Source organism: Perca flavescens, chromosome 3 (genome assembly GCF_004354835.1).
Source record: "Perca flavescens isolate YP-PL-M2 chromosome 3, PFLA_1.0, whole genome shotgun sequence".
In the NCBI taxonomy this organism is placed as follows: Eukaryota; Metazoa; Chordata; class Actinopteri; order Perciformes; family Percidae; genus Perca; species Perca flavescens.
This window is the reverse complement of record NC_041333.1, coordinates 12,687,908-12,715,725: the sequence shown is the minus strand read 5'-3', so window position 1 is coordinate 12,715,725 and position 27,818 is coordinate 12,687,908. Positions and strand designations below refer to the sequence as shown.

At 41.2% G+C, this 27,818-nt stretch overlaps 1 protein-coding gene across 5 annotated transcripts; it reads left to right on the top strand.

Annotated features, from left to right (window-relative positions):
• Nucleotides 1-310: 310 nt before the first annotated feature.
• On the top strand, nt 311-27,793 carry sytl2b (synaptotagmin-like 2b). Of its 5 annotated transcripts, XM_028574620.1 has the most exons (21): nt 311-399; nt 1,261-2,646; nt 4,674-4,917; nt 10,691-10,830; nt 11,384-11,495; nt 13,675-13,723; nt 13,852-13,948; nt 14,061-14,484; nt 14,578-14,789; nt 16,090-18,546; nt 19,832-19,945; nt 20,035-20,085; nt 20,184-20,278; nt 20,373-20,489; nt 21,626-21,795; nt 24,226-24,328; nt 24,459-24,620; nt 24,857-24,941; nt 25,045-25,147; nt 26,245-26,456; nt 27,461-27,793. In XM_028574620.1, the coding sequence occupies exons 3-21, from the start codon at nt 4,817-4,819 to the stop codon at nt 27,607-27,609; spliced, it is 4,953 nt and encodes a 1,650-aa protein (XP_028430421.1). In that variant the 5' UTR covers nt 311-399; nt 1,261-2,646; nt 4,674-4,816; the 3' UTR covers nt 27,610-27,793. The 5 variants fall into 5 exon arrangements, with proteins under 5 accessions (XP_028430421.1, XP_028430420.1, XP_028430418.1 ...); XM_028574619.1 differs by having other exon boundaries at nt 14,061-14,789; nt 26,245-26,450; XM_028574617.1 differs by having other exon boundaries at nt 14,061-14,789.
• Nucleotides 27,794-27,818: the final 25 nt, after the last annotated feature.

The following is a 27,818-nucleotide window of genomic DNA, read 5'->3' as shown; positions in this document are numbered from 1 at the left end:
TTTCTTATTTCTTTTTTCTTTTTTGTCCTGCCAAATACTGGATACTTTCACCTAGGGCTGTGACTAAGTGCTGATTGATTGATTGATAAATCATAAGGTAAAACCCCCTTGAGCTGGACATGGTTTTGCATAATACATGGTTTCTGATGTATACATGATGTAGATTTATTGATTTGACCTATTTTTAACCTTCAAATTCAAGATGGCTGCCAATTTTTGTCTCTTTAAATGTCAATTTTTTTAAACATTTCTCAATGCCATAAGATATCTCTCAAGTTGTCTTCTGCAGTAAGTCAGCATATCTCACTCCCAATCAGTCAGCCCCACATCCAGTGTTTACGTTTCCACGGTTTCATGTCACTAGAAAATTCCTTGCTGCATTGAGACACTTTGTTTGAGGTAAGTTATACTCAACATTATTCACTAGTCCAAAGAGAATATCATTATGAATGTATGACAGCAAAGAGATAACTTTATGTGCAGAAGTTATCATTGATAATTAGTGTTAGCTAGCTAAGTTAGGTAGCTAGCTAGCTAGCTACTTACATGATTCTCTTTCAATACTTTATTGGTGTAGACGCAGTGGTGGAAGAAGTACTCATATCCTTTACTCAAGTATAAGTATTAGAAAGAATGTGTGAAAGTAGTCCTTCAGTAACCGTATTATTATTCATGACATTAGATATTTAACACTGATGCATTAATGATGAGCAGAATTTTACTGTTGTAGCTGGAGTTAGTTTTAACTACTTTATAAAGATTTTGGTAGTTTTGTCCAGTGGTTCCCAACCTAGGGGTGAGGCCCCTTCAAAAGGTCACAAGATAACTGAGCGGCTGTGCGATGATAAATGGGAGATAAAACAAAGTTCTGCTAAACAAATTAGTTTTCATTCCTAATCTTTGCTTTTTTGTGAAATATTAGATCATTTGACCTATTTGGGCCTCAAACTGTTAGCTACTTACATGATTCAGCTCCAATAGGCCTACCCTAGCTAGATAGCTGATGACTAGCTTCTATTGGTACTCTACACTAGTTTATTTTCTTCTCTTTTTTAGGTTTATGTGAATGTAGCATGAAAAACAAGGCACAATGTCCTATGAATGTGTGCTGAAATGTGGCAAGCCTTGTTAATAATTGATTAAATCAACTAAGGAAAATGGGTCAGCTTACAATCCAATGCCAAAAACTGGTCAGGGCTTGACAAATCCAGTCATGTTTACACCACCATCAGTCATGTTCTATCTCCATCTCATCTTTAGACAAGCTTGAAAAAGCCAGATGGCGCACAAACAAAGAAAGTGGCTTTGCTCAGTGTTCAAGTTCTGAAATGCCAGCTCAGAAGGCTCTGTGTGACAAAGAGTCAGAGGGACCATCAACCAAAGAGCAGGCTGCGTTCATCTGTGGATGGGCCTCTCCAGGTGTGGTGCATGCAAGTTGAGGACACAAGGCACCCAAATAGAGTGCAAAGCAAACTGTTCAGAATCAACACACAGTCAGCATGACGTGCCTTCAAGCGCCACGCGGCCCTTATAGAGGATGAAGAGTTGAGGGACCGTCTCACAAGGCTCATTGTATCAACATCAGCACTGTCTGATCCTTTTGCAAATGACATCATGTACCACCATGTCTGTTGGATGAAGCACATCCACCATGCACATTTCAAGCCAGAATATGCAATGCATCTCCAGAGTGGCTGTGGTCTCATCCATTGGCATCAGCGATGAGCAGCTCCTCCAGAACTTGCCCACCTACAAGACAATCATCCAGCTCAAGGCAGAGAATGCGCAAATGTTCCAACGACATTATCCCAATCCTTGGCGCTTTCCACCAACAGATGTCCTACATTAATGCTATCTACAAGAGATTCAAGGGCTCTGAAATGGCAGACCCTCTGGTTACAGCAGGGGTAGTAGTGGAGGGGTCTGTAGACCAAGCACTACGAGGGAAGCACTACAGGCGGGGTGTGCACTGCATCCTGCTCCGGAGAGAGGCTCTAATCCATAAACGACTAGCAAAGATTCTTGAGCATGAAGAGCTATCGGAGGACATGAAGGTGAATCTCAAGACCCTGCGCAATGCACTAACACTGAAACTCAGGAGGCTCTACAGAAAGCTCACAAGGATCTCGAGGAGGATGGTGATGGAAAGGAGCTGATCGACAGAGTTTATGAGGAACCTTTACAGTATTCTCCAAACACTTTTAAGGCCTTACAAGCTTGTTATTATTTGTACTGTGAGCATGTTATTGCTGTTTGAAATACGTCAGGTTCAGCTGGTATGCCTGTGCGGATGTCCACACCCTTTTGGCAAACACACTTATGATGTCAACGTGTGGAAACTGAGCACACCTGCTGGACGCCACCTGCCACTACAGCACAGATGACATACCTCACTGAAACAAGTATTTCACTACGCTGCCGTCGATGCACATGACAGGTCCTACACACACACACACACACACACAGAGTGAGAGTCCGCCCCCTCTCCTCAGCTCCTGTCCGGGGAGTCCAGCACATCCAGCAGCATCAGACCTGTGGAGGAGCCAAACACAACTACTCCTACTTCACCTGTTTTCTGTTGTAACCGACACATCAGGATGGGAGTTACAGGAGCGGTTTGCAACAAGCCTGCAGGTGTCCTCTAAGGTAGGCAACATACTCTGAGTTATTAAAGGGACACTCATGTCTTCTTCTTTTTTTGCTGGCATTATATCGTAGGTTATTCATAAACACACTTTGTAAGTGTAGGCTAACGAAATAAACCAGAAAATTTTATCAGTCGCATAATTTAACTTTTTCTAACCCTTACTTTTGACAATCCATTGCTAGAACTTCTGTAAAGTCTAACTACACTTATTTTTAAGGTAGAAGATTTGACTGGACACTGGTAAAAAAGTCAATATGTAACCAGTGGTGGAATGTAACACAGTACAATTACTCAAGGACTGAAGTACAAATGTGAGGTACTTGTACTTTACTTGAGTTTTTTTTTTTCTTGCCACTACTTTCCACTTCTACTCCACTACATTTCAGAGGGAAATATTATACTTTTTATTCCACTACATTCATCTGACAGCTTTAGTTACTTTACAAATTAAGATTTTTGCACACAAACCACATGTAGTTAATAACATATGATGGTTTATTATAAATTAAACTACCCGACAGGACTTTTACTTGTAACTGACTATTTATACAGAGTGGTATTAGTAGGCTATATACTTTTACTTAAGTAAAGGATCTGAACACTTCTTCTACTGCTGAATTTAACTCTAGGAAACAAATTAAATGTAGTTTACTAAACAGAGAAAACGACTTGACAAGAAAACATTTCCAGCAGCTTGTTCACTTCTATCTCCGAATCTGCAGCTGCACAAAGCCATGTACATGTGTTTCTTTACACATTGTATTGGTTTACTCTAAGTACTGTTTAACAAAGAAATAGTGGTGTTGTTTTTCAAAGAATAAATGCTCCGACAGTCAGTGAATTTGTCTTTCTATGGAGTTCTTACCCGTGGTTTCAACAATCAGTTCCCTAAATAAACTTGCTAAAGGAGCACACAAGGTATATTTAAATGCTTTATGGTGTAGACGCAGTTGTGGAAGAAGTACTCATATCCTTTACTCAAGTATAAGTACAGTATAGGTATTATCAGAAAAAATGCGTGCAAAGTAGAAAGTAGGCGTTCTTCAGTAATAGTATTATTATTCATGACATTATTAGATATTTAACACTGATGCATTAATGAATGAGCAGCATTTTACTGTTGTAGCTGGTGGGGTATAGTTAGTTTTAACTACTTTATAAAGATTTTGGTAATTTTGTCCAGTGGTTCCCAACCTAGGGGTGAGGCCCCTTCAAAAGGTCACAAGATAAGTCTGAACAGCTGTGTCCGATGATAAATGGGAGATAAAACAAAGTTCTGCTAAACAAATTAGTTTTCATCCCTAATCTTTGCTTTTTTTGTGATATATTAGATAATTTGACATCTTTGGGCCTCAAACTGTTACTTAAATGAAACCATCTGAGCTCATATAGCTCATAAACATCAACTTATAAAGCCCCAATTAGACACAACTCTCTATTTTTTTTTTTTTGGTAAAGGGTTTAAGTTAAAAAGTTTATTTTTTAACAATGTATTGTATTTCATAAACACCTTCAGATTATGATTAAGTCTTAATCTGTAAAGTAGCTAGCTGTCAAATAACAAATAAGTAGTGGAGTAAAATAATACAATATTTCCCGCTGAAATGTAGTAAAGTCGAAGTATTAAGTAAAATAAATAGATATACGGGAGTAAAGTACCTCAACATTTGACTTAAGTGTTCTTGAGTAAATCTCCTTAGTTACTTTCCACCACTGTTTCTGAACAGATACAGAAGCTACAGTGGTTCACTTTACAATCATTTGGTGGAATTGTCGGAACGGCTTCCAGTATTTCTGACTCAAACGGAGCTAATGGGCATTCACTGTCCTTGATCAGAAGCCTGTTGTAGGCTACTGTGTGGACATCACAGCAGTTCAATGGCTGGGCAAGAATGGCATGCTGTAATTTTGCTCCCATATTATTTTTTAGAAACAACTCACCAAACAACAGAAGACTGTCTGTTACCCTTGTAATTCATTTAACATCAATATGTGCTGGTGTACTCAACACGCTTGTGAAATATAGGAACCAAATCACAACGGTTTAGGATTTGACAGTGTGATTTGCCTGGAAGTGACGTTCCCAGCTGGTGGTTGCCCCCTACTTGCTGAGCGTTTCCACACACACCTGCCCGCTGAGAGAAGCAGGAGGGGGGGCCAAGAGGAACCATGATTGACCTGAGCCACCTGACGGAGGAGGAGCAGGGGGCGATAATGACGGTGCTGAGGAGGGACGCCGAGCTGAAGAAAGCCGAGGAGGAGAGAATCAGGTAGAAGCCAGGGCTGCAAGACATGAGGAAAATATGTAATTGCGATTATTTTTGACTGATATTGCGATTGCGATATGATTCACCATATTGGAGGGAATGATCATTTTTGTATCATTATTCTCATTTTCATTGAAAAATATTCCAATTTCAAAAATTGAAATGATTATAGTGTGATTTATGCGAGAATCTGTACCACGCAAAGATTTTTTTTTTTCTTTATACTGTAGGATACGATTTATAGGCCAGGACGTCTCTGCAGCACCACAATACTTAACTCAGAATGGTTTGACACATATTTTGCCTTTAACATATACCGCGCTTCGATTTCGATAAAATTGCGATTAATTGCGCGACCCTAGTAGAAATATGCGTCAGCGAAAAACAAAGCGGCATCTGGCGTCCTTAAATTGCGTTTTAGGCTGGTAGAGGTTTCAAATGTCACCAGCATCCAACTCGGCTTATTTTACATGAGCCGAAATGTTTTGGCTGACATTTAAGCTCATGTCATGTTGTTCAGCTAATGTAATTTGAATGATTCGATAAGTACGCCTTAGTCCTTCCAACGCCTCTTTTTGTGAGAAGAGGCCTTTGTGGGACAGGGAAAATAATACTTCTCTCGCCATAATAGAATAACACAATAACAGCTTGGCCAGATACAGACGTCGCCTCCATCGCTGAGAAGCCTCGATGGGAGATGGACAATTAGATTACAGCCCAGATGAAAGCCACACATGGGAGAGAGGATCATGCTGTCCTGACAAACAAGAATAGAAACCCTTAAAGGCCCCAATGATGAGAGACACCTCACCTGTGAAGAGGGTGATGCCTGATGCTGCCTTCGGTCATCTTGGAAATAAAAGCAAAATGTCAGATTATTGTAGCTTCAATTTGAAGTCGGCTGTTCCTAAGATCTCCATTGGACCTTTGGGAGGGGTCAAACATTCCTCTCAGTGTATATTCAAGGCTTGTTAAGACAAACAAAAGCCCAGCATGTTTTCTGATCCCTCCCATGTGCAGATACAAAAGGAAAACTCTTCTTCTTTCCCAATAAAACTGCAGTCATGCATGTAAACTTAACAACAAAACATCTTCGAAGATGGGTTTCATTCCATTTTACAAGAGTCAAGAATTTCATGAAACAATGTGCTTTTCATTGTGAGTTTAATTGATTTCGCCAGGTGACCTTTTTTTTTTTTTTTTTTTATCAGCGGGAGGCTGAATGCTCGCTGTGTCTCGGTCAGTCTGGTGTAAAAGGATTAAGCCAACAGCCTGTAATAATGTGCTACCCTTTTTTCACATGACTGCTGTGCTTCTCCGTCTATAGAGGGAAGATGAGTTGCAGCGGTCACTTCTCTTTGATTCAATTTGAACTTGATGGGAATGTTTTCCGAATTCCTTCCTCTAAATAGATCATGTGCAACTGTTATGTAAAGCTGGTGATGCGCTATAAAGTGGAGTAGAAGAATGAAACATAGTGTACTAAAAATGATATTAAATAACTTACATTTCACTTTCCCAAACTGACTCGATAACGTGCCTCAGGAGATAAAAAAAAAAGAAAGTTAAAACAGTATAAAACAAGCAGTAACACATGAAATAAATCAACTCCAAGACAAAATTATATCCAGTTGTGGCAACAGTTTATCTGTGTTTTAAGCCCCCAACGTCGTCTACCAGGCAGTGCTGCCTGGAAGGCACTAGGATTAGACAATGGTAAGGGTTAAGGTTAGTGTTAAGTGCCTCAAAGTCAACGGTCGCAACGCTGCCTTGAAGTCAATGTTAGGGGGCTTAATACACCATTGAGTAAACTTTGTGATTTGCCTCTTCTGTGTCTGCCATTGTCTGTATATTTCACCTCATATTTATCTTTACTTTATTTGATCAGGGACAATGCACAAAAAACATTAGTCTATAAAAGAAGAGATGTCATGTGCCAGGTTATAGCAGAAAATGCTAATTTCCACCCGCAGTCCCTGGATAGGTTGATGTTATACTTACAAAAATTCATAAAATATATGCACAATAATACATGAAAGCATTACTTCACTCACATCATAAAAACATTCTCCACCTCAGGAATCTATCACTCACTCACTCACAGTTTACATCATTTATATCACAGTCATTCAGTGCATACAAATTGCTTTGATAATAACCACTGTTTGGTCAGGCGTGTAAAAGTACTATAATTTGTGCATGAAATAATTTCGTTTGGAAGAGTGTTCCAAAGGCTTGCTGCTTTATAAGAAAACGATTGTTGACCATATGTGGTTCTACGTCTTGGAACGCTGCACTCTCCTCTGATTGTCGACCGTGTGGCTCTAGAGATTCTCTCCGAATTCAATGTGACAAATTTTCTCAAAGGGGGAGCAGCGATATTATGAATAATTTTAAATAGAACAGAAATGTGATTATATTTAATAAGGTTTTCAAAACTCAAAATGTTATATTTATTTTGAACTTTACAGTGATGATACTGGCGAGACTTTTTATCATGAATTGTTATGGCCCTTTTATATAATGATTCAGGTAATTTTAACAATATTTTACATGCCTGAGACCAACTAGACATGCAATACAGAAGATGTGGAACAATCATAGTATTGAGGTATATATGTGAGGCTTCAGTAGTTAATGAATTTCTAATATGTTTATAATTCATCAAATTAAATTTCAATTTATTAACAATTTGTTTTATGTGACTTTTAAAACCAAGGTTCGAATCAAGTACTAGACCTAAATATTTTGTTTCATTTACATTTTTAATTTTTAGTCCATTGAATTTCTTGAATTAGTTGTAATTTACGTTTATTTGAAAAAAACATTGAAACCGTTTTATCAACGTTAAAGGTCAGACAGGACGTCTGCAACCATACTGCAACTTTTTGCATCTCTTTTGATAATTTGTCAGCAACCTCCAGCTCGTTATTCCCAAAAGTGAAGATCACCGTATCATCAGCGTACATGATTATGTCAACGTCCGAACACACTCTAGGGAGGTCATTTATATAGATGCTAAAAAGCAAGGGTCCCAAAGTAGACCCTTGCGGCACTCCCATCAAGGTGGCTCTAAACGCAGATTGGATGTTATTCACTTGTACTCACTGATGTCGGTCGCTCAAATAAGATCTTATCCAGTTTTGAGTGTGCTCAGAGAGACTATATTGATTTAATTTTCTGTAAAGTATCTGGTGATTGACAGTATCAAAAGCTTTACGCAGATCAAGGAATACTGCTCCCACCACCCTTCCCTGATCCACATATGCCCGGACAATTTCCAGGAAGTAACAACAGGCAAAGTCTGTTGAGTATTTACGTCTAAAACCAAATTGCATTGGATATAAGAGAGATTGTGAGTCAAAGTGGGCGGTAAGTTGCTCCGCCACAGTCTTCTCGAGCACTTTTGACACAGCTGGGAGGATGCTTATTGGACGATAATTATTCATGTCTTGTTTGTTTCCAGACTTAAATATAGGGGTGACAATCGCAGGTTTTAGGGCTGCTGGAAAAATACCCTCACTAATCGATTGATTGATCATTGTTGTCAACGGATCAGAGAAGATGTCCTTATGTTGTTTCAAAAAAGAAGTATCAAATCCATAAATATCTTTTGCTTTGCTGCTGTTTAACACAGTAATAATGTTTTCAACTTTAGTTGTAGTTATTGAAATAAGATTAAAATCAGATTTATCCCTGATTATAAGAGATGGATGAGCAATTTGAAAATTCTGAGCCAGTTTTTGAACAGTGTTTAAAAAATATTCATTAAAATCTGTTGCTATTGCAAAAGAATCATCAATAATTTTTCCATTAATATTGAGACAAATATTCTCACATTTTGACTTTTCTTTTCCAATCAATTTATCAATAGTTTTCCATATTATTCTACTATTACCTTGTGCATTTCTAATAATTTCTTTGACTTGTAAAGGCAAATCGATCCGTTGTTAGTATTGATTTTAGAATTTTTTTTAGAGCCACATCTCGCTTTTTCATCATATCCCAAATACTATTGTTGAACCATGGCTTTCTTTGCTTATTTTTTGTATATTTGGTTAAGATGTCATTTACAGCCAACATAAGATCATGACAGCCCTGTTCACAAGATTTTTTCTCCTAGATGTCTGCCCACCTTGTTTGTTTTAAATCTTTTTCAACCAATTGTAAATCTTTCATTGGAATGAATGTGATAGACATTTTACTATTCATTGGTATTTCATTCTTGCACCTTGTTTTCATCAATTTTCTAGCTACTAAGGTTAAATTGTGATCAGACATACCTGTAATTAGATTATAAATTTTTATTATTCTCTCGGGTTTATTTGTCAATATTAAATCTATTAAGGTTTGAGAAGATCTGGTTATCCGAGTTGGTTTACTTAATAGTTGTGTCATTTGAAAAGGTTTTGTTATTTCTTTGTTATTTTTAAGTTTGTTTCTACATGATTTCTCCAACCAATTTAAATTAAAGTCACCTAAAAGAATGACTTCTTTTCCATCACATTGTTTAAGTAAGTTACCAAGAGAAATAAAAAAATCATTTGTAGCTTTAGGAGGTCGATAAATTGCTAATACACAGAAAGTCATTTGAGGAGACAAAGTAATAGTAGTCCCCACACACTCCAAGTTACAATCACTGATGTCCAGTTGTTTACTTTGGATGTGATCTTTTACATAAATCAGCACACCGCCGCCTTTACCCTTGTTTCTGTCGCGTCTATACAAGGTGTATCCCGACACTTTAACTATAGAAGAGGGAGTAGTAGGAGTTAACCAAGTTTCCGTTAAACAAAGATAATCAAGATTTGAATCCGTTAACAAATGTTCAATCTGCTCAGTCTTTGAAGCAATGCTGCGGATGTTTAAATGTCCTCCGAAAATTCCCTTCAGCTTTATTTTTGGATTCCAAAGCACGCTCACGTGATTCACAGTCTGAAACAGTTTCATTTGCTGCTGTTTAAGTAAGGCGGCAGTATTTGCAGTTGCTGCTGGCTTTGCGTGGATCAATGATGTTAATATTTTCTCAGGAATGAACTTAGGAGCCGAGTTTGTCATGGGGTTACCTCGTTTTCCCACGCTGGAGCCTTGGATATGGGTCAGTGACGCTTCCACCCCATGAATGGGAACAGCTGATTGTAGAGCGTCCACACGATCTTGATAATCCAAAGGCCCGGGGTTTAGATGAATATCCCCACATAGAAGTAGGACCTTGCAGAGAAAGACAGAATATCCTCGAGTCCGACTTGCTGGTACCATCCCTCTGGAGCAGCGCCGCTCACGCAGCGCGCTACGAGTACATGCTCGCCCGTCATTTAAAACTTTGAGTATATGGTGTATTGGCATTATGAAGCCAGTGGCATTGGCACGACTATATCTGCAAACGCCGTGGCCTGCAAAAAAGTATGGCGTTCACGTTCACGAGATCCCCACAGTTGCGTCAGTAGGAGAAACAACACATACAGAGTTATCCGGTGATGTAATGAGTTCTCTGTTGTAGTGTGTTTGATGCGTGGGTTCCAAGATGCAGAAATTCCATTTGCAAAAAAATCATCTGGCGGTCTCCCAGTTTGTTTTAGGAAAGGTGCAGCAGCACCTGTCGAGCGACTGCCTTCCTCCGTCATTTTTTTTTGAGATTAGTGCTGCTCAAACTGAATTAAAATGTTTTTCACCTAAATTCACATACATCTTGTATATACAGTATGTATAAGTCTTGTATTTTTCAGCTAGGAGAACAGCATAAACAGATAATGTCCCATTTGTGTTTCCCTTCCAGGAAGATTCTGGACAGTGACACCGAGCGGAAGTACCGGACTGGAGAGTGGTTTTATGAGGCCAAGTCTCGCAGACACATGGACAAGATCCACGGCTCGGAAATCATCCTGGCCTCCATGAAAAAGAGGAAAGCTGGTTTAGGTGTGTTCATTCTACACTGTTGAGGGGGGCTTGTTTGTTTTAACACACATGTTCTAGCACCATTTGTGACCCGGTTATTTCTTCAGAGGTATTTCTGATGTGTCTATGTCTGCCTTGAAAGATAAAATGTTTAATGGCTAAACCAAAGTTAAAATCCATACCCTTCTTACGCCAACTATGCCAACACTGCCTATGAGAAGAAGATCAGAGGAAAGCAACACAGTTTGTGATAATATTGGATTTAAACACTGATTTTATCTCTGAGAAACACGTTATCCTTCAGGGCAGACCGTTTACAACTGTGGGATCACAAAAACACTTTGGAGGATAAAACCGGCTGCTGGATAACAAGTGAAACTCTAACATTTAGATTTTTGAGTAACATACAGCGGGCTAGGGAAGAAATCAACCTAACATCTGCCCAAAATCTAAATAATAAAGCATTTGAAACATATAGTATGAAAAACATATAAAAAGGTGATATTTTGATTGCAGCGAGTTGTTATTAACTCTATTATCTCGTTCTACTTTTTTTCTCATCTTTCTGCTGCAGATGGTTCCCTCAGAATTGAAAGATCCAAGACACCTAGCAGTCGAGGTTCAGACATCGTCGCTCCACCAAAACCTGCCAGATTGTTGGAACCACCACAACAGCAGGGCATCAAGTACACAATCCTTTCATATTCACAGATTTACCGTTCTGTCTGTCTTTTACCTTTTCATTTCCTTATGTTCATGTTCTTATTTAGCCTGCCACGTGTTGACTTGAAAGGGCATGCCAACGTATAACAGTCTTTAGATAACATTAAATAACTCGACCAATTTGAAATACTCGACTAGCTCCTCTCTCTCTCTTTCTCCTTTGATCAGTGTATACAGTATTTGTGTGTGTGTGTGTGTGTGTGTGTGTGTGGTCTTGTTTAACTATATTCGTGGGGTCCCGACAGCTTTGTTGGGCCAAAATGCTGGACCCCACAAGTTTAAAGGGCTGTTTGAGGGTTAAGACTTGGTTTTAGGATTAGGGTTAGAATTAGGTTATGGTTAGGGTGAGGGTAAGGGTTAAGGTTAGGCATTTAGTTGTGATGGTTAAAGTTAGGTTAAGGGGCTAGGGAATGCATTATGTCAATGACGGGTCCCCACAAAGAAATTGCCACAAACCTGTGTGTGTGTGTGTGTGTGTGTGTGTGTGTGTGTGTGTGTGTGTGTGTGTGTGTGTGTGTGTGTGTGTGTGTGTGTGTGTGTGTGTTTGTGTGTGTGTGTGTGTGTGTGGTGTCTTGTGACTCAGCCTGTGTAAACATAGGTGGAGCTAGCCCAGCAGCAGCTACTCCTCACAACATTGCAGGATGTGGTCTGACATATTAAAGGATTAGCAGACCGACAGTTTAGCAAAGTATTTAACGCAATAGAGCTCTGAGCATAACTGAAAAATGAGAAGTGGCTGTTTATATTACTGTGGTGGTTATTTCTGGAATGAAAGTCCACCAAAAGGATCAGGATGTTCCCATCATGTTGTATGAGGTGAAATACCAGGAGTTTTTTTTTATTCAAAGTAACTGGATTATTATGACATTATGAATACTACTGTGAATACTATACAGTGTGCAACTAACTGCTGTAAAAGATACTTTGCCTGTCAGACTATTCATCTATTATTTGAGTAACTTCAAATAACAGCAACAGCTGAGACTCATTAAACATTTTATAACAAGTTGGGTCAATATTTGATTTTTCCAAGCCTCTGTACTCATGTACACATTTCCTAAGCACAGAATAGACTCAAGAATGTAACTGCCCAAACTCTATTTGCAGCCTGTGTTAACACAACACATCTTCATTGTATTTACAGTATTGCGTCACGGTGGGCGTTTTAACACGACTGTTCTATTAAATATAACGGCCGCAGTTCAACTTTGTGACCTTACCTAACCCTGAAGTTAACTTTAGGCAAATACTTAGTTAGGGTTAGTAAAACATCAGGGATTGGCTTAAAATGAATCACGTAAAACTGAAAAATGAGGACGTAACGTCACTGCGTTACGGACTAAGGTCCATAAAACTCGGCTCAAACCCCGGTCTCCTGAGTGAACGGCCTGTCCATCCACAGCCCCAACATGCCTCCTTATGCAGAATTTGGTGCTCTTATACTTTGTCATCTCGCTTCCTCGTTAAAGCCGTTGCCAGATGAGTTGCTACAAAGCGAATTAAGACTATCAACTCCACAAAACTCTCTCTGTATTTCTCAGTATGGTTATGTTCAGAAACTGGTGTCGTCCGGCGACTTTCACGCGCAGAAAATCGAGTGAAGAGAATTACCTCTTCTGAAGAGTCCATCATGTTTTTTTATTCCTCCATGTCCTCCTTGGTTACAAGCAACTGCGTGGAGGAGGGGTGGGGGTGGTGCGCGATCAAGGAAGGCTTGTATCATGTGGACGCGCCGATAGTTTTATTGTCATGACTCAGAATGGGGGAGACCGAAACTATGCACTATAGCCTTAAGATTTGCTTTCCTGTAATATGAATCCTTTGATTCAGCCACAGAATTCCAGATATTGTGAGTTTATCTTATCGAGTTTTGTCTCATACCTTTGTTGAGGTTGGGTAGACATTCTTCTCTTCGTTTGTTCATCAGCGTTATTTATGAGTCATCAAGCCCCAGTCATGCACATTGCAGTATACTTTTGAGGGAAAAAAAACTTTGCTGCTGAGATGTTTTGCAGCAGGCACTATAAAGTGCAGTTTAACATGATGTTAAACTGCACTTCATCTGATACTTTATAGTGCCTTTATTTCTTTTAAATTCACCTTTTCTAACTTAATATTTAAAAAAAATGTTTACCCCCACAGCAATGCAGAAAAAGAGAATCTAAATTCAGCAGTCCGCTCTCCAAGAACGGTAGGCATATGTGTTACAAAATCAGCCTCTTCTCTGTCAATGTTTTCTTTTCTCTGGTGCACCCTTGTAACAGTCATATTGTAGCTGCTGTCATGTAAAAACATTCATCATGGTCATTTTCCTTCAAGCCGAGGCAAAATCCTTTCAACCGCCCTTCCCTTATTGTTGTTGAGCCACCTGGAAATGACATGTCAACCAGTCGGGACCAGGTGTCATCTGAGACAGGTTGGAATTGAAACACATGAAAAGACATTTGTGAGGCTGTGAATTGAGATTGACCACACACAAAAAATCAATGTGCCAACTTATAGCAGCTTCTTTTGTTGTTTCCCCTCAGAGCCCATATCTCCACTGAAGAGCCAGCCAGCAGAGGCCGGTCAGACATCAGAGGGCTCCCTCACATCAGAGTGCTCCTCTGTAGCTTTCAGGCCAGTGCCAAAGAAGAGGACATTTCTATCAAGACGTAGCTCCAGTCAGTCAGAAAGCAACAGCCTGGTGTCAGACGCTCAGGGAGTGTCAGCGGGGATTGTGCCCGCCCCGAGACGGAGCCTCCAGCGGGGGTCCAGTGACAGCTCTAACCAGTCCTACCTGACGGGCCGAGATGAAATACTTCAGAAAATTGTCAATCAAGTATCTCAGTCTGCTCAGCCATTCAAACCTCTAGACAAAAACTCCCAGCATACACTATATGACGTATCTCAGGTTTCATCTATTTCCAGTCTGGAGAGAGAAAAAAACCCACCTTCTATAACAAGAGACCGGTCAGTGGACGCTTCCTCCCGCAACTCTGACCCCAACATTTTAATTCAACTCTCTAACCCTTCCACTGCAACTCACAACCTGCATCATTTCAGACCAGCCACGTTTAGCAGGAGTGATGTGCCCACTGGCAGAGAGATCCCAAAGAAGGGCGATACACGAGATGATCGGACACAAAGAGAACACGCGGCGGTGAACACTGTCGCCCTGCACACCGGCAGCATTCAGGATCCAGACAGAGAAAACAACAGCAGTGTGGGAACAGCAACGAGGCAGGAAGAGCTGAGTCTGCCCCAAAGCATTGTGGGTGAGTTCAGTAACAAGAAATAACTCTACTTACTGTCCCTCAGTGTCAACTGAGGCAGTGGTTTCTAACCTTTGGACCCTAAAAATTAGGGATCGACCGATCACTTATTCATACTGTTTTCAGGGAATAAAAACATGAGTGTAATCCCTCACTGCAGTAGCTTTAAAAGTAGATCCAGAGCTGAAGGTGACAAGGCTCATTGACTGGAGTGTCATGAAATTTGCTATACTTGTAATACCTTTGGTAATCCCTTAACCTTTCATATATCTTGATTAAAGTGCTCATATTATGCTTTTTAGCTTTTTCTGTTTCCTTTATTGTGTTATATATCTTTTTTGTGCACGTTATAGGTTAACAAAGTGAAAAAGCCCAAAGTCTACCCCAAAGGGACTTTCTTCCAACAGAAAACACTGTTCACAAACTGCTCCAAACAGCTCTATTGTAGTCCAGCCTTTACTTCCGTGATGAACGTCCGTCACTTTGTAACACACGTTATAATGCTCGCCTAGCTGTTAGCGTGGCACGTCCTCATACTCTGCTTCTGACAAGCCTGCAGAACTTACTGTGCATGTGCGACTCCCAACAAAGATGGAACAGAAGTGAGATGTCTCACTCTGTAGCTAAAACGGAGAGCTCAACACACAGGGTGAAAAGAGGAGTGCAGTACAACAAATATATGGTGTTTTCTGAAAATTAAACCACATAAACCTATTCTGGTAAAACTTCTAAATACAATTATGAACCTGAAAATGAGCATAATATGAGCACTTTAAGTTCATGTTGTCCAATACTTTGTTTCATGACAACCTGTAAAACTAACGACAGTCCCATCAAGTTCTACATTGTGTTTATTGGTTTCCGCCATCCATTCCGACATACCCCCACTCCGACATTGACGTCTAATTGTCAGCGTGGCGGCACTTCCATTGTTTTCAAACCTCCCACCACTCCGACAATTTTTGTTTCCATTAGGGTTAGAGGTTAGGGTTAGGGAATAGCAGCATGTCGGAATAGCGACATGTCGGACTGGCAGCATGTAACTGTGTTTATTGCTAATTAGCCGATGTTAGCAAGCTTGCACGCTAAACTAAAATGGTGAACATGGTATAAACATTATACCTTCTAAACATCAGCATGTTACCATTGTTATTGTGAGCATGTTAGCATTGAGCATTATAGCATTCGGATGTTAGCATTTGGCTCAACGTACAGCCTTACATAACATGCAGCACAGACAGTAGTAGCTTTCAGACTATTTTTGGACAAGTATTTAATTCTTAATTTATACATTTGTTTTCAGATCCACATCCTCCAGAATCTTATGATCTCAACTTCATTGATATGTCTGCTAAGCCAACGCAGAAGAAATCCAATCAGAAACACGCGTTTCAATTATCCACTCAGACCACCAGTCCCACTGGTGATGAGGAGGACTCCATCGCGAAGGTGCTGGACTGGTTCAGCCGCAGCACAGACAGCATTGATTCGCTAAAGACAGACGGCGGTCCTAGCGCAACAAAGAGCTCTGACAAACATGTCGAAATCAGCAAACTAAGAGATGAAGATTCATTACTAAAAGATGCTGGGGATATTATAAGTGATCGGAAAAATGAAACCCTTGAGATGAAGAGGAATAACTTACAAAGACAGACCAATGAGGATAAAGAGTTAAGAGCAACAGGCCGAGAAACACAAGAAGAGGTGAAGAATGATACCAGAGAAAGAATGCTGTCACAGGAAGTTAAAGATAATGATGATGAAAGCCAACCGCCCCAAATCAGTCATCTGAAGTCATTCTGGGAGAAAAGCAACCCGGGACCTAAAATACTTATCAGCAAATCAATCACGCCTGGCCACAACAAACAAAAACCCATTCACCTCTCAGTGGAGAAAGATGAGGAAAAAGTAAACAAACCCCACAGAGCACCTGATATGCCCTCTGTGCCCGGAGTATACAACAGGGAGGGGATTTATGGTAAGTCCGCTTCAAATCATCAGGAAAAGAGAGAAAAACAGAAAGATACTGTAGACAATGTTCAATCAAATAATAAACCAGAGGTAGACAGTCTGGGGATGAATACTCTAACTCTAAGGAACAATAATGACCCAACATACAACTTAGATTATTTAAAGTTAGCAGCCGGTCCCCAAGTATCTGACAGAAGAGCTTCAGAGACTGAGATTTTAAGTGTAACCAGACTTAGTCCACAGCCCAGGACACCCATCCAGTCCATTCCACAACCTGACAGTATCTCCCAATCCAGAGAAACCTCACTGCAAAACGAACTGTTCAAGACTATTCCTTTGTCTCAGCTGGATACAGATCCAGACTCTGAGAAGCTCCACATGTCCAGAAACCACCCATATATGGACTACAAGCAAGGCGGGAATGATATACAAATCACCCCCAAAACACAAATGCGTAGAGGTTCAGGCGAAGAGGTAAAGAGAATGGACAGTGAAGATAAAAGCGTGCAATCAAGCGTGGCTCCCAAACGGAAAGAGGATACATTTAATAAAGACAGAATTACTCAAACTCACTCAAACAGACAAGGTTTACCCCATCAAGAAAGCATTGCAGAGAAGATAAAGCAGCTCAAATCCTTTTGGGAGAATGAGAGGAACAAGTCCCCGTTTTACACCGGCAAACCTAAAGCTCTTGGGGAAGGTAAAGTCGCTCGTGGCGCAAATCAAGCGAAACTGAATAAAAGATATACGAAGTCCGAGTACGACCTGACGTCAATTGGAAATGATTCAGGCAGCGATGAGGAAGACTCTGATAGAAATCGTCACAATTTCACTGTTCTTCCTTTGAATCAGAGACTAGACAAGTTATCCCCTAGCCTGGGCACGAGCCGAACACAATTTAACACTCTGCGTGAGTTCTGGGGCGAGGCCACGTCAGATACCAAGGGATCATTTTCCTTCGACAAACCCAAAAGCCCCAAAAGGAAAGAGCCCATAAGTGCCCAGCTTTCATCTCAGGAGTTAAAGTGCGCTGACCCTGAGGTTTACTGCGTATCAGAGAAAACGAGACCAGCCGTCACAAAATCATCTCCACCTCCTCAGAATCGATCGAAGTCGCCTCATGATAGACAGATGGGGTCGAGGGCAGCGAATGAGGGCAAAAACAGCCAGTTTAATTACACGACAGCGGAGTCCAAAAGAAGCTCAAAAGACTCTAGCAGAGAGGAGAAATCCAGCAAACCCCCAAGCAGTTCAGGAAAAGAGACTCGTTCTCCAAAGAGCAGAAAGGACAGCTTCAGCAATTCGAGCAGTCGTGGAAATTCCATGCGTCGCGCCACCAGCATGTTCGCTCTGAGCGTTCCCGATGAAAAAGAGCTTAAAATGGACGTAAGCCCCGTCCACTCCCAGAGCAGGAAGCAGAGGCAGAACGTGGAAAAAGGCGCCTTGTCGAGGAGATCGTCAGAGGAAACGGAGACTCTGACTCCTCGTGCGCGGGCGTGTGTTCCCAGAGACTACCGCCATTACCTGGGCATGACCGATGAGACCAGCATCCACACCTCCCTCGCCCCGCCGGTGAAGGACCAGGGGTCCGAGAGGAAGTCTGCCTATGAGTTTGACCTGGGTGGGCCGATGAGGGCCAGCACTCCAGTGAGCTCAGAGGAGCGTTACGGCAGGAGGGGCAGCAAGGCGAGTCAGCGCCCCCTGTGGCCAAACTACAGCAGTTCAGACGCAGGTCAGGAGTCATCGGTGAGCAGCACGTCCGAAACCTGGTCCAGGAACGGTTCAAACCGTAAGCAACAACTTTTTTATTTTTTTTTTATTTTTTTTACACAGTAATATGAAAAAATAAGTTAAATGTTGGTATTTAGTATTTTTGATAGGTAATATTAATAATAAGTCAATTTTATGTAGATAGATATTTTACAACAATGTTTTGGTAAATAGATTTTTTTACAACACAGGCAGAAAATCTGATCAATTTTGGGAAATAAATAAACTTTTTTCAAAGCAGGGAGTAAATGTTGAGAGCAAAACAAGTTTAAGTCAAAAATGAATCAAAATGTAGGTCTTCTACAGTGAACATTTAGCAGAAAGAACAAATGTTTTCACTTTTCGAAATGTCATATAATTATTATAATGTGTTGATGATTTTATTGAAAATAAAGCGTTTTTTAAGTAGTCCAACGTCTGCTTTCTGTTTGCAGACTGGTGGACGATTATTGTCACATGTTTTATACCGCAGTATCCTTGATATCATGTCCGTGTCAAGTTATCTGTGTTGGCAGAAGCAAATCTCTGTAAACACTGTGTGTACCTGTGGTCAGCTGCCCATGTTTAATTTGTGGGCTGGGCGATTCGTCACTCTTACTTCACTGACACCACAGAGATAAAGACGTGTTTTACCAGCTTACAATTTAGGAAGCTAGTTTCATTGGCTTTGAAGCAGGAGCTGTACCTATACATCCCTCAAACAAGTACACACCATTTCCAAAGGTCACTAATCTGCATATTTAATGCACTGTTGCTTATTACGGTACTGACAAAATCATCCTATTTTGCTAATGAATGTCTACCAGAGCAATCAAATGTGCAGGATAATGCCAACACAAATTGAAGACTCACAGCTAACAATATACACTTTATATTACAAAAGTATCATTCATCATCTCCTTTATATTTCAGTTCCTACTCGCAGAACATGCCATTTAATAATGTCACACTGTGCTCTGTGATATTGTGACGGTTTCTGACGTTTTATAGAGCAAACGATTATCGATTAATCGATAATCGATTCATCGAGAAGTAATCTGCATATTAATCAAACATGGGAATATTGTCAGATGCAGCCCTAATTATAAGTATAGACAGACAAGTTATGTGAGCAATAAACTTGCTTAAGTAAAATAATCTCAGCATTCAGATCAGATTACAGCTCAAAATAGTTTTGTCCTGTGTGAAGCATACTGTCTGTCCAAATAGTTTCATCAACCAATTTGAGCACGAAAAACTGTCACTACCGTAAGCAAACAAACATTAAAAGGATTCAATATTTTTATATCCAATATGTACTGTAGGTGAGAATGACGGTGATGGCCCAAGCCTTGTAAGGAAAGCGCTGAGGCGAGCAGAAGCACGGCCTAAAAATCTGGCTAAAAGTATGGAGGACATCACAGCATCCTTATCGCCACGTGAGCATGTCCATAACTACCGAGTCAGATTGTCCATATGTACAGATCATTTTGGGACACTGTGAATTATTTCGATTTGTTTCTCACAGGACAAGAAAGAAGGCAAGACCCAACTGCTGACATGAGACGCATTAGTGATGGTAAAAAAAAAAAGCTTGATTCTTTTTGTTACGGTTATCTTTGCAAGCAATTTAGTGAAGATTTTGTATCTTCTGCTTCCCAATCCACCGCTCTTTAGTTTCATCCATCCCGTCACCCTCCTCCTCCTTATTTTCGGATCCGGAGCATCTGAAGAAGATGAGCAAATCGGTCCCTTCGTTCTTACAGAAGGAGGTAAAAACACCCCTTCCTCTTTTAGTCCAGTAGGTCAAATCCTGCTCTGCATCCCTGTGCACATAGCTTTCCGTGCCTGCTGTCTGTGTTTCAGGACGTTGGCAGAGACACTGACTCCGCCTGCGAGGACAGTGACCCCCCAGGAAGACTAATGAAGGGCAGCTCTTTGAATAATCTCACCGGCTCGTCTGGCATGGCGTCTTTGTCTTCTGTATGTTCGCACACAGCAGCACGCATCGCTAACGCCTGAAAACGCCTAACACTCAGACACCGCTCTCTTCAACTGTGCTACTCGTTGGCTTTTAAGCTTCAGTTGTGATTGACATTAACCCATACTTTATTTTTGTTAGGAGTGGTAGGCCCATCACATGTTATTCCCGTTTTAAACTCCCATCCCCATCAGACCCATGGTATGGACCAGATGGTCAAGCACAATCATTAAAAGTGTTCTCCACCCATTTAGCATCACACTCCCAAAACAGATTTGCAATGTGAAGTTGACAATTTGAAGAAGAAAAAAGAAAATCGATGCAGAACCAGAGTCTTTTTTTATTCAGCGCATTCTGCTTCCTTAACAAAACCTGGCGCCTACATTACCCACATTGCAACTTGACTGCTGACTGGTCAGAAATTGAGGTTTTGCTAGTAGTAGAGGCCAGGGGCGTAGCACAAGATTCTGGGCCCTGTAGAAAGGCATTCTCCACGGGCCCCTCTCCACATCCACAGCTGTTCATTCTAGCATCTTTTTGGGCCCTCCTCACATGAGGGCCCTGGGTACTCAGTCCCATTTCCACCCCCAGTCTGACACCCCTGGTAGCGGCTAATTTTGCCTCAAACAGAGATGACCTACAGAGGTCTTCAGCGTCAACCGACACTGACGTCATTTAAGGCAATGTATCAAATTTCACACAGGCTTTATAAAAAAAGCCTCTGTAGAACGTAATTCATATATACTGTACTAAGTAAAGTAAGTAAGTAAAGTTTATTTCTAGAGCACATTCAAAACAAAGCTTAAGTTGACCAAAGTGTTGTACAAAGAAGCAATAAGGTGCTGTATAAAAGAACATTGAAATGTCAAAATAAAAAGTTGAAACAAAACACAAAAAAAGCATCCCAACAACAAGCAGCAACTTACAAATACAGAATTATGTAGTAGACCTTCCTAAGACCCAACAGACTTAGATGTGTAAAATTGGTGGAGTTCTCCGTCCATGTCCTCTATCTCCAGGAGATGGATTAGATTTTCAGAAAACACACAAAATTATCCGATTAAAAAAATGTATGTAATAATTACAGTTATGATTGATGATGTAAATTGTTTGCCTACCTGTTTGTGTCTGCTCCTAGTTGAGTGGAAGTGTGATGACCATGTACAGCGGGGACTTTGGGAATGTGGAGGTTCAGGGAAACATCAAGTTCTCCATCAACTACATCCAGAAGCTCAGAGAGTTCCACATCTTTGTGGTCGAGTGCCAAGACCTGGCTGCCGTCGACCCAAAGAGGGGCCGCTCAGATCCGTGAGTACTGTACCTGGAATTTTCTGTCATCATATTTCTATACTGTATGTAGTGTTCATTCTCTGCTAAGTAAGTAAGACTGTTGATGTGTCTGAAATTAACCACCACTGAAAGACAATTAGTAATGAGTGCATTTTTCCATGCATTTTTCCGTTTTTAAATCTTATCCTGGTTTTTATCATTATCAGGATGTTCACATGGAGCATAGAGAAACCTGCTTATTGGCTATTTAAAACAAAACAAATGGAAACGTACTACATGCAATAAAAGAAAACGTGCAGCACGGAGAAGCATATGTAATTCCACCTTAACAGTATCCAGGTTTGTGGTTATGGGGGCTCGTCATTTTTTTGTTTTTGTATTATTTTCTGTAAGTTGAAGAGGCGCATGCTTACATTTTTTGTCTCCCAACTTTAATTGATGGATTTGTGCGGCACTTAAACAAAATAAAACATACATGTATATGGCTTGTGGCTACAATCAAATAAAAACGTTTCACTACCAACATGTAAATGTTGTGAAGAGATGAATAATGGAAGATCTCTGCTGCCTGTTGTTGCTGATTCAGTGTTATGCACAAACTCCACTGGGCTTCCACCAGGTTGCTATATAACAAGCCATTGGAATTTGTGCCTGTGGATTTTCAATTTCATTTCAGCATTTAGGTCATTATTACCTTGTTTATCTTCATATTTATTTCTCTTTACTGTTTAACTGCGTTCTAACTTAACTCAAGCTAAGGACACACCTGCCGTAATTAGACGTGGATAATGTGTGTACATGTATTTGCTTCTATGGGAGTACACCCGGTAGCACATTTGGGTTTCTCAAAACTGAGATGAGGGCGGAAAACCAGCATGTTGACATGCACAAACACGTAATGGGATACTCGAAAAACCTGATAACTGTAAGTATACTAATGTCCATGTAAACGTGTGATCATGACCAATAATATGTGGACATGTGTTGCACTGTTTTCTCAATGGTCTCAGAATTAATACAATGCCTTTTTCTACTTCATGTAAACTACTACAGTATATAACATACCTGCAAACTAGTCGCTTTTTCGGCGAAAATCACCGTTTTGAATGGGACAATGTCATCCACGTGAATCGTGTAGATCCGAAAAGTTTTTATTTGGGGGCGGGGGAGGTCCGAGACCCAGTGCTAAATAATACGGCACCGGTGCCTTAAAGCGCCCATATTATGCTCATTTTCAGGTTAATAACTGTATTTTAAGGTTGTACCAGAATAGGTTTACATGGTTGAATTTTCAAAAAATACCATATTTTTGTTGTACTGCACAGCTCTCTCTCACTGCTGCAGCTCCTCTTTTCACCTGGTTTTTGTTTTAGCTACAGAGTGAGACCTTTTTCATCTTCTTCTTCACTACTATCTTTGATTGCACTTGCACATGCTCAGTAGCTCAGATGTAGAGCATGTCAGCTAGCTAACTCTAGAGACAGTAAAAGAAAGCCTGTTTCTCCAACTTTGGTCAGTTACAAGGCAGGATTAGCTGGGAGACTTCTAAATGAGGACGCACATGTAAGTAGTTCTTTTGTAGATTATGGTGAACTTGTGTGTGTTGTAGCAGTGCTTCGCTATTGAGAACGACGTAGCATGCTAGTGTTAGCATGCTAATGCTAATGCTACGAGCTAACGGTTGTGGTTAGCCAGCTCATTTCGGACTGTGACGTCACACTCCGAGCCGATTTTGAACAGCTCCCCCGGAGACTGAAGGCAGGACACATTCAGAAACCGTATCTCACTCAAAACAGCATGGATGGATTTTTTTCAAAGTGTGTATGTGTGTGGAAGCACCAGAGACACAAAAGTACACCCCAAATCCCAGAAAAAGTGATTTTTTCATAATATGGGCACTTTAACGACTGTTATATACCGGACTGAATAGCAACGCGGATTTTAGTGTCTTATTTAGGTGCCACTTAGATGCCTGCGCTTCTCTCTGATGCGCCGAAAACAGACGTTGCAACTGAAACATCACCGCACGGGACGCTAGTTAACACTGCACTCAACAGCAGGTAACGTTAGCCTACTGTTAGCTAGCAGCTGGAGTAAACACGGTTAAAATGCTGACAGCTAAACTAAAAACTGTGTCACCTTTTTCAGCCCTTCTGAGTTTGCAGGTATGATGTAATACAGCAAAACTGTAAATGTGTAGGGTTACATTTTAGGATGATAATTGCCGGCGTGTAATTTATTAGTAGTTGCCAGTTGTTGGCACTTGAGTCAGAAAGTGCATTTTGGTCACTAACTGTGACTACTTCCACATGGTATTATATACTTAAATGTGTTTGTTTGTTTGTTTATTTAGGATCCTCATTAGCTCCTGCATCGCAGGTGCTATTCTTCCTGAGGTCCTTGTAACTCAAGTTGTTCTTAAGGTTGCTATTTGTTTTGCTTTTTAAGGTATGTCAAAAGCTACCTGGTTCCTGACAAAGCTAATCTGGGAAAGAGGAAAACATCTGTAAAAAAGAAGACACTAAATCCAACTTTCAACGAGATCCTCAGAGTAAGAATCCACAGATATAATGCCTGTAATGTTAAACAAACACAGACACTTTCCCACACTGTAATGCTTAATACTTGGCATGCGTGAGACATAACAAACAAAAGCAGCTCGCTCTTCCCTGTCCTTACAGTATCGAGTTCGCATGGAATACCTCAGAACCCAGACGCTCATTCTCTCCATTTGGCATCATGACACCTTTGGCAGGAACAGTTTCCTGGGCGAGGTAGACGTGGACCTCTCAAAGTGGGACTTTGACCACACCCAGATGAACTACTTAGCACTAAAAGCAAGGGTAAGAAGGGGGGGAAAAAGCACACACAGGCTTGCTTTATCTGCAGCAGTTGTTTTCTCTACAAATAACAGCAGCGTTATCCAAGAATGTGGGCAGCCTTCCCGGAGTCTATTTGAGCTGGCAATATCACATGCACTGTAGTTGCTGTATAACCTGTGCACAAAGGAATTTTGGAGCTTCATGATGGATTTTGGGATCTTCTGATTATGTAATGTATACTCTGTCCAACATTTCAGGCTGCACCCACTCTGGCGCCATCACATGGTCGAGGAGAGATGAGACTATCCGTACGTTTCCTGCCACAGATCATCCACAGCGAAGGTCCGCACACGGCTTTACTCTATTTAATCTATTATCCGCAGTCACACCCTTTCTATAGACAAGGTTCTTAAAATATTTTGTATATTTTGTCATTTCTTCTTAGGATTAGTTAAGGAGGGTCCAAAAACTGGAGAGATTCACATTTGGGTGAAAGAATGCAAAAACCTGCCTCTAATCAGGGCCACCATCGACCCATATGTCAAGTGGTATGCACACAACATTCATCTTAAGTTAAAAGAATAGTTTGTCATTCTTATTTGCTTTCTTGCCCAGAGTTAGATGAGAAGATTGATACCACTCAAGTCAGCAGACAGTTAGCTTAGCCTAGTACAAAGACCCTCCTCCGCAGCGCTGTGGAGGAAGGTCTGGCAAAGCAAGACTAAGAAACCATTAAAGCCATTACCAGCACCATTAAAGCTCATTAATTAACACATTATATCTTGTTTTTTTTAATATGTATAAAAACAGTAGCCTAAAAACTTTTTACAGTGGGATGTGCTGGATTATTTCCTTCCTGGTGTCTCCACTTAACTCCCTGTTTAAAGGGGCACTATGCAGTTTTGGCCATTTCTTCGCTTTTTGCTCGCAAGGTTTTTCTACAGCTTCAGGATAGATATTTGGCAACACTGTAAAAACTTGCTCGGTCAGTCTGCCGTTTCCTCTTTCTCTGTTCTTCCGACAATGCTTTCTGAGCTTTCTGATTCTTTTTTGCCGGCTCAGCCATGCCGACAGTGTGAAAAACTCTATCGCTACCTTGTTACCCGGTTCCTGGATGGCCGCATGTGTGCAGTGCCTAAAGCAATTTGTTACATCGTGAGACCTGATATCACGCAATACTTCCTGACACTGGGGCTGGCGGCTCACGGGCGCTTTTTCAACCCGAAAAAAAGTCATATAACCATTCCAATGACTCTGAAGCTGTTCAGTTAAGGTAAATTAAGCTAAAAAAAAACTGCCTAGTTCCCCTTTAACAACTAATTGTAGTTTGATTTGTACGGACTAAACAAACAAGATTTAGCATGTTAGTTAGTGATCTCCAGAGGTCCTGGTAGGTTGATTTTGTTTTCTTTGGACAGACCCAGACAAGCAGTTTCCCCATTTCATTCATTCTAAGCTAACCTTTTCCTAGCTGTGACGTTATCCTCATATTGAATGAACAGACTCAAGATTGGTATCGATCTTCTCATCTAACCCTCAGCAAGAAAGCGGTTAAGCACTATCTCGAAATTACTCCTTAATCAATTAGTTTTGATGTTTTCTGCTGTATCAGTCAACATGTTTCCTCCTCCCTCCTCCTCTCAAGCTTTGTGCTGCCGGACACGAGCAGGAAGAGTCGCCAGAAGACCCGTGTGCTGCGGAGGACAGTAGACCCGGTGTTTAACCACACGATGGTGTACGACGGCATCAGGCAGGCTGATCTATCAGAAGCCTGCGTGGAGCTCACCGTGTGGGACCGAGACAGGCTAGCCAGCAACCTGCTGGGGGGCCTGAGGCTTGGAGCTGGAACAGGTACTGGTGAGGTCCATCCCAATTCGAAATACACAAACTGATGACCAATCTGACTCCTGCAATTCTTGTGATCATCAGCTGGAGCATTGTTTTATGTATCAATAAGAAAAACTGCACTTTCTGCAGAAAATGTGGTGTAATATGTAAACTATTATTTGAGAACTTGTAGGAGCAGAAACGTGTCAGCAGCCCGGTCTCATGGCAGTTCGTGATATGGTCACGTTATTGAATCCATTGAGTCGTGTGGTGATTACGAATTTTAAAGCAATGTATTTCAATGGGAAGCATATTTCGTGATCACAGAACGATGACGGTTGCGAGTAGTATTGATAAGGCGAAAGCCCGCGCAGGGAGGTTGGTCGGGGGGGTGGATGTGTCAAACAACACAGGACTTTCACCCAGGAGACCGGGGATCGCGTCCCGCGTGTTGCAGTTCCTTTCCTCGTTATTCTCTTCCTAACCACAACCGTCCCACTGTTGTCGGCGTGTCCCGCGTGTGACCTTCCTTTCCCCGTCCTTCTTTTCCTAACCAGAACCGTCCCATCGTTGTGTGCCCCTGCGCCCGGGGTTTGTGTCCCGCGTGTGGCGGCCTGTCCCGTTGTTGTGGTCGGCGTGTGGTGTTTTGTTTCCCCGTTGTCGTGTGCCCCTGCGCCTGGGGATGCGCCCGGGGATCACGTCCCACATGTGGCGGTCAGTTCCGTTGTTGTGGCCGGCGTGTGGCGCCTCCTTTCCCCGTTGTTGCGTCCCCCAGAGCAGGTTCGGAAATCGGGACGTGTACACGAAATAAACGCCAAAATCGCGACCTGTAAACAAATCAATAAATCAAAATAACGTGACTATTTCACAACCAGGTGTGAGACCGGGTTGGTGTCAAAGTCCCTAGATAAATCGGAGGGGTTGTGGTCAAAGGCCAGGCTTCTCAGGCTCAACAACTTACTTAAATGAAACCATATGAGAAGTGTAATGCTTGTGCCTTTAATGCTTGTTTGTGTCTCTGTGTCTCTCTATAGGCAGAAGTTATGGAGCACTGGTGGACTGGATGGACTCTACTCCCTATGAGGCAGCCCTGTGGGAGCGCATGATGGCCACCCCGAATGAATGGGTGGAGGACGTACTCCCCTTAAGAGTGATAAACTCTGCAAAAACTGGTTTCAAATAAGTCAAAGTATACCAAACTGCCATAGTGAAAAGACAGACATATATTTGAGAGGTGAAAACACAGAGTGGTAGTAACAGTGTTAAAGGCGCCCTGTCACACAAAACTCTTTCTATTGCATTTTTTGAAATATGTTCATATGGGTTTGTGTTAAGTCGTGAATGTGAAAATGAACTGCTACCTCCTCTGTCAGCTCTAGCCACTGAAAAGAA

Bases quoted from the DNA above. Each gene is read 5' to 3' on its own strand.
- sytl2b (XM_028574617.1), top strand. From the start codon at position 4,817: ATGATTGACCTGAGCCACCTGACGGAGGAGGAGCAGGGGGCGATAATG. The intron at 18,547-19,831 runs GTAAGCAACAAC...TATGTACTGTAG, and splicing joins GTCCAGGAACGGTTCAAACC to GTGAGAATGACGGTGATGGC. The intron at 20,279-20,372 runs GTAAAAACACCC...TCTGTGTTTCAG, and splicing joins CTTCGTTCTTACAGAAGGAG to GACGTTGGCAGAGACACTGA.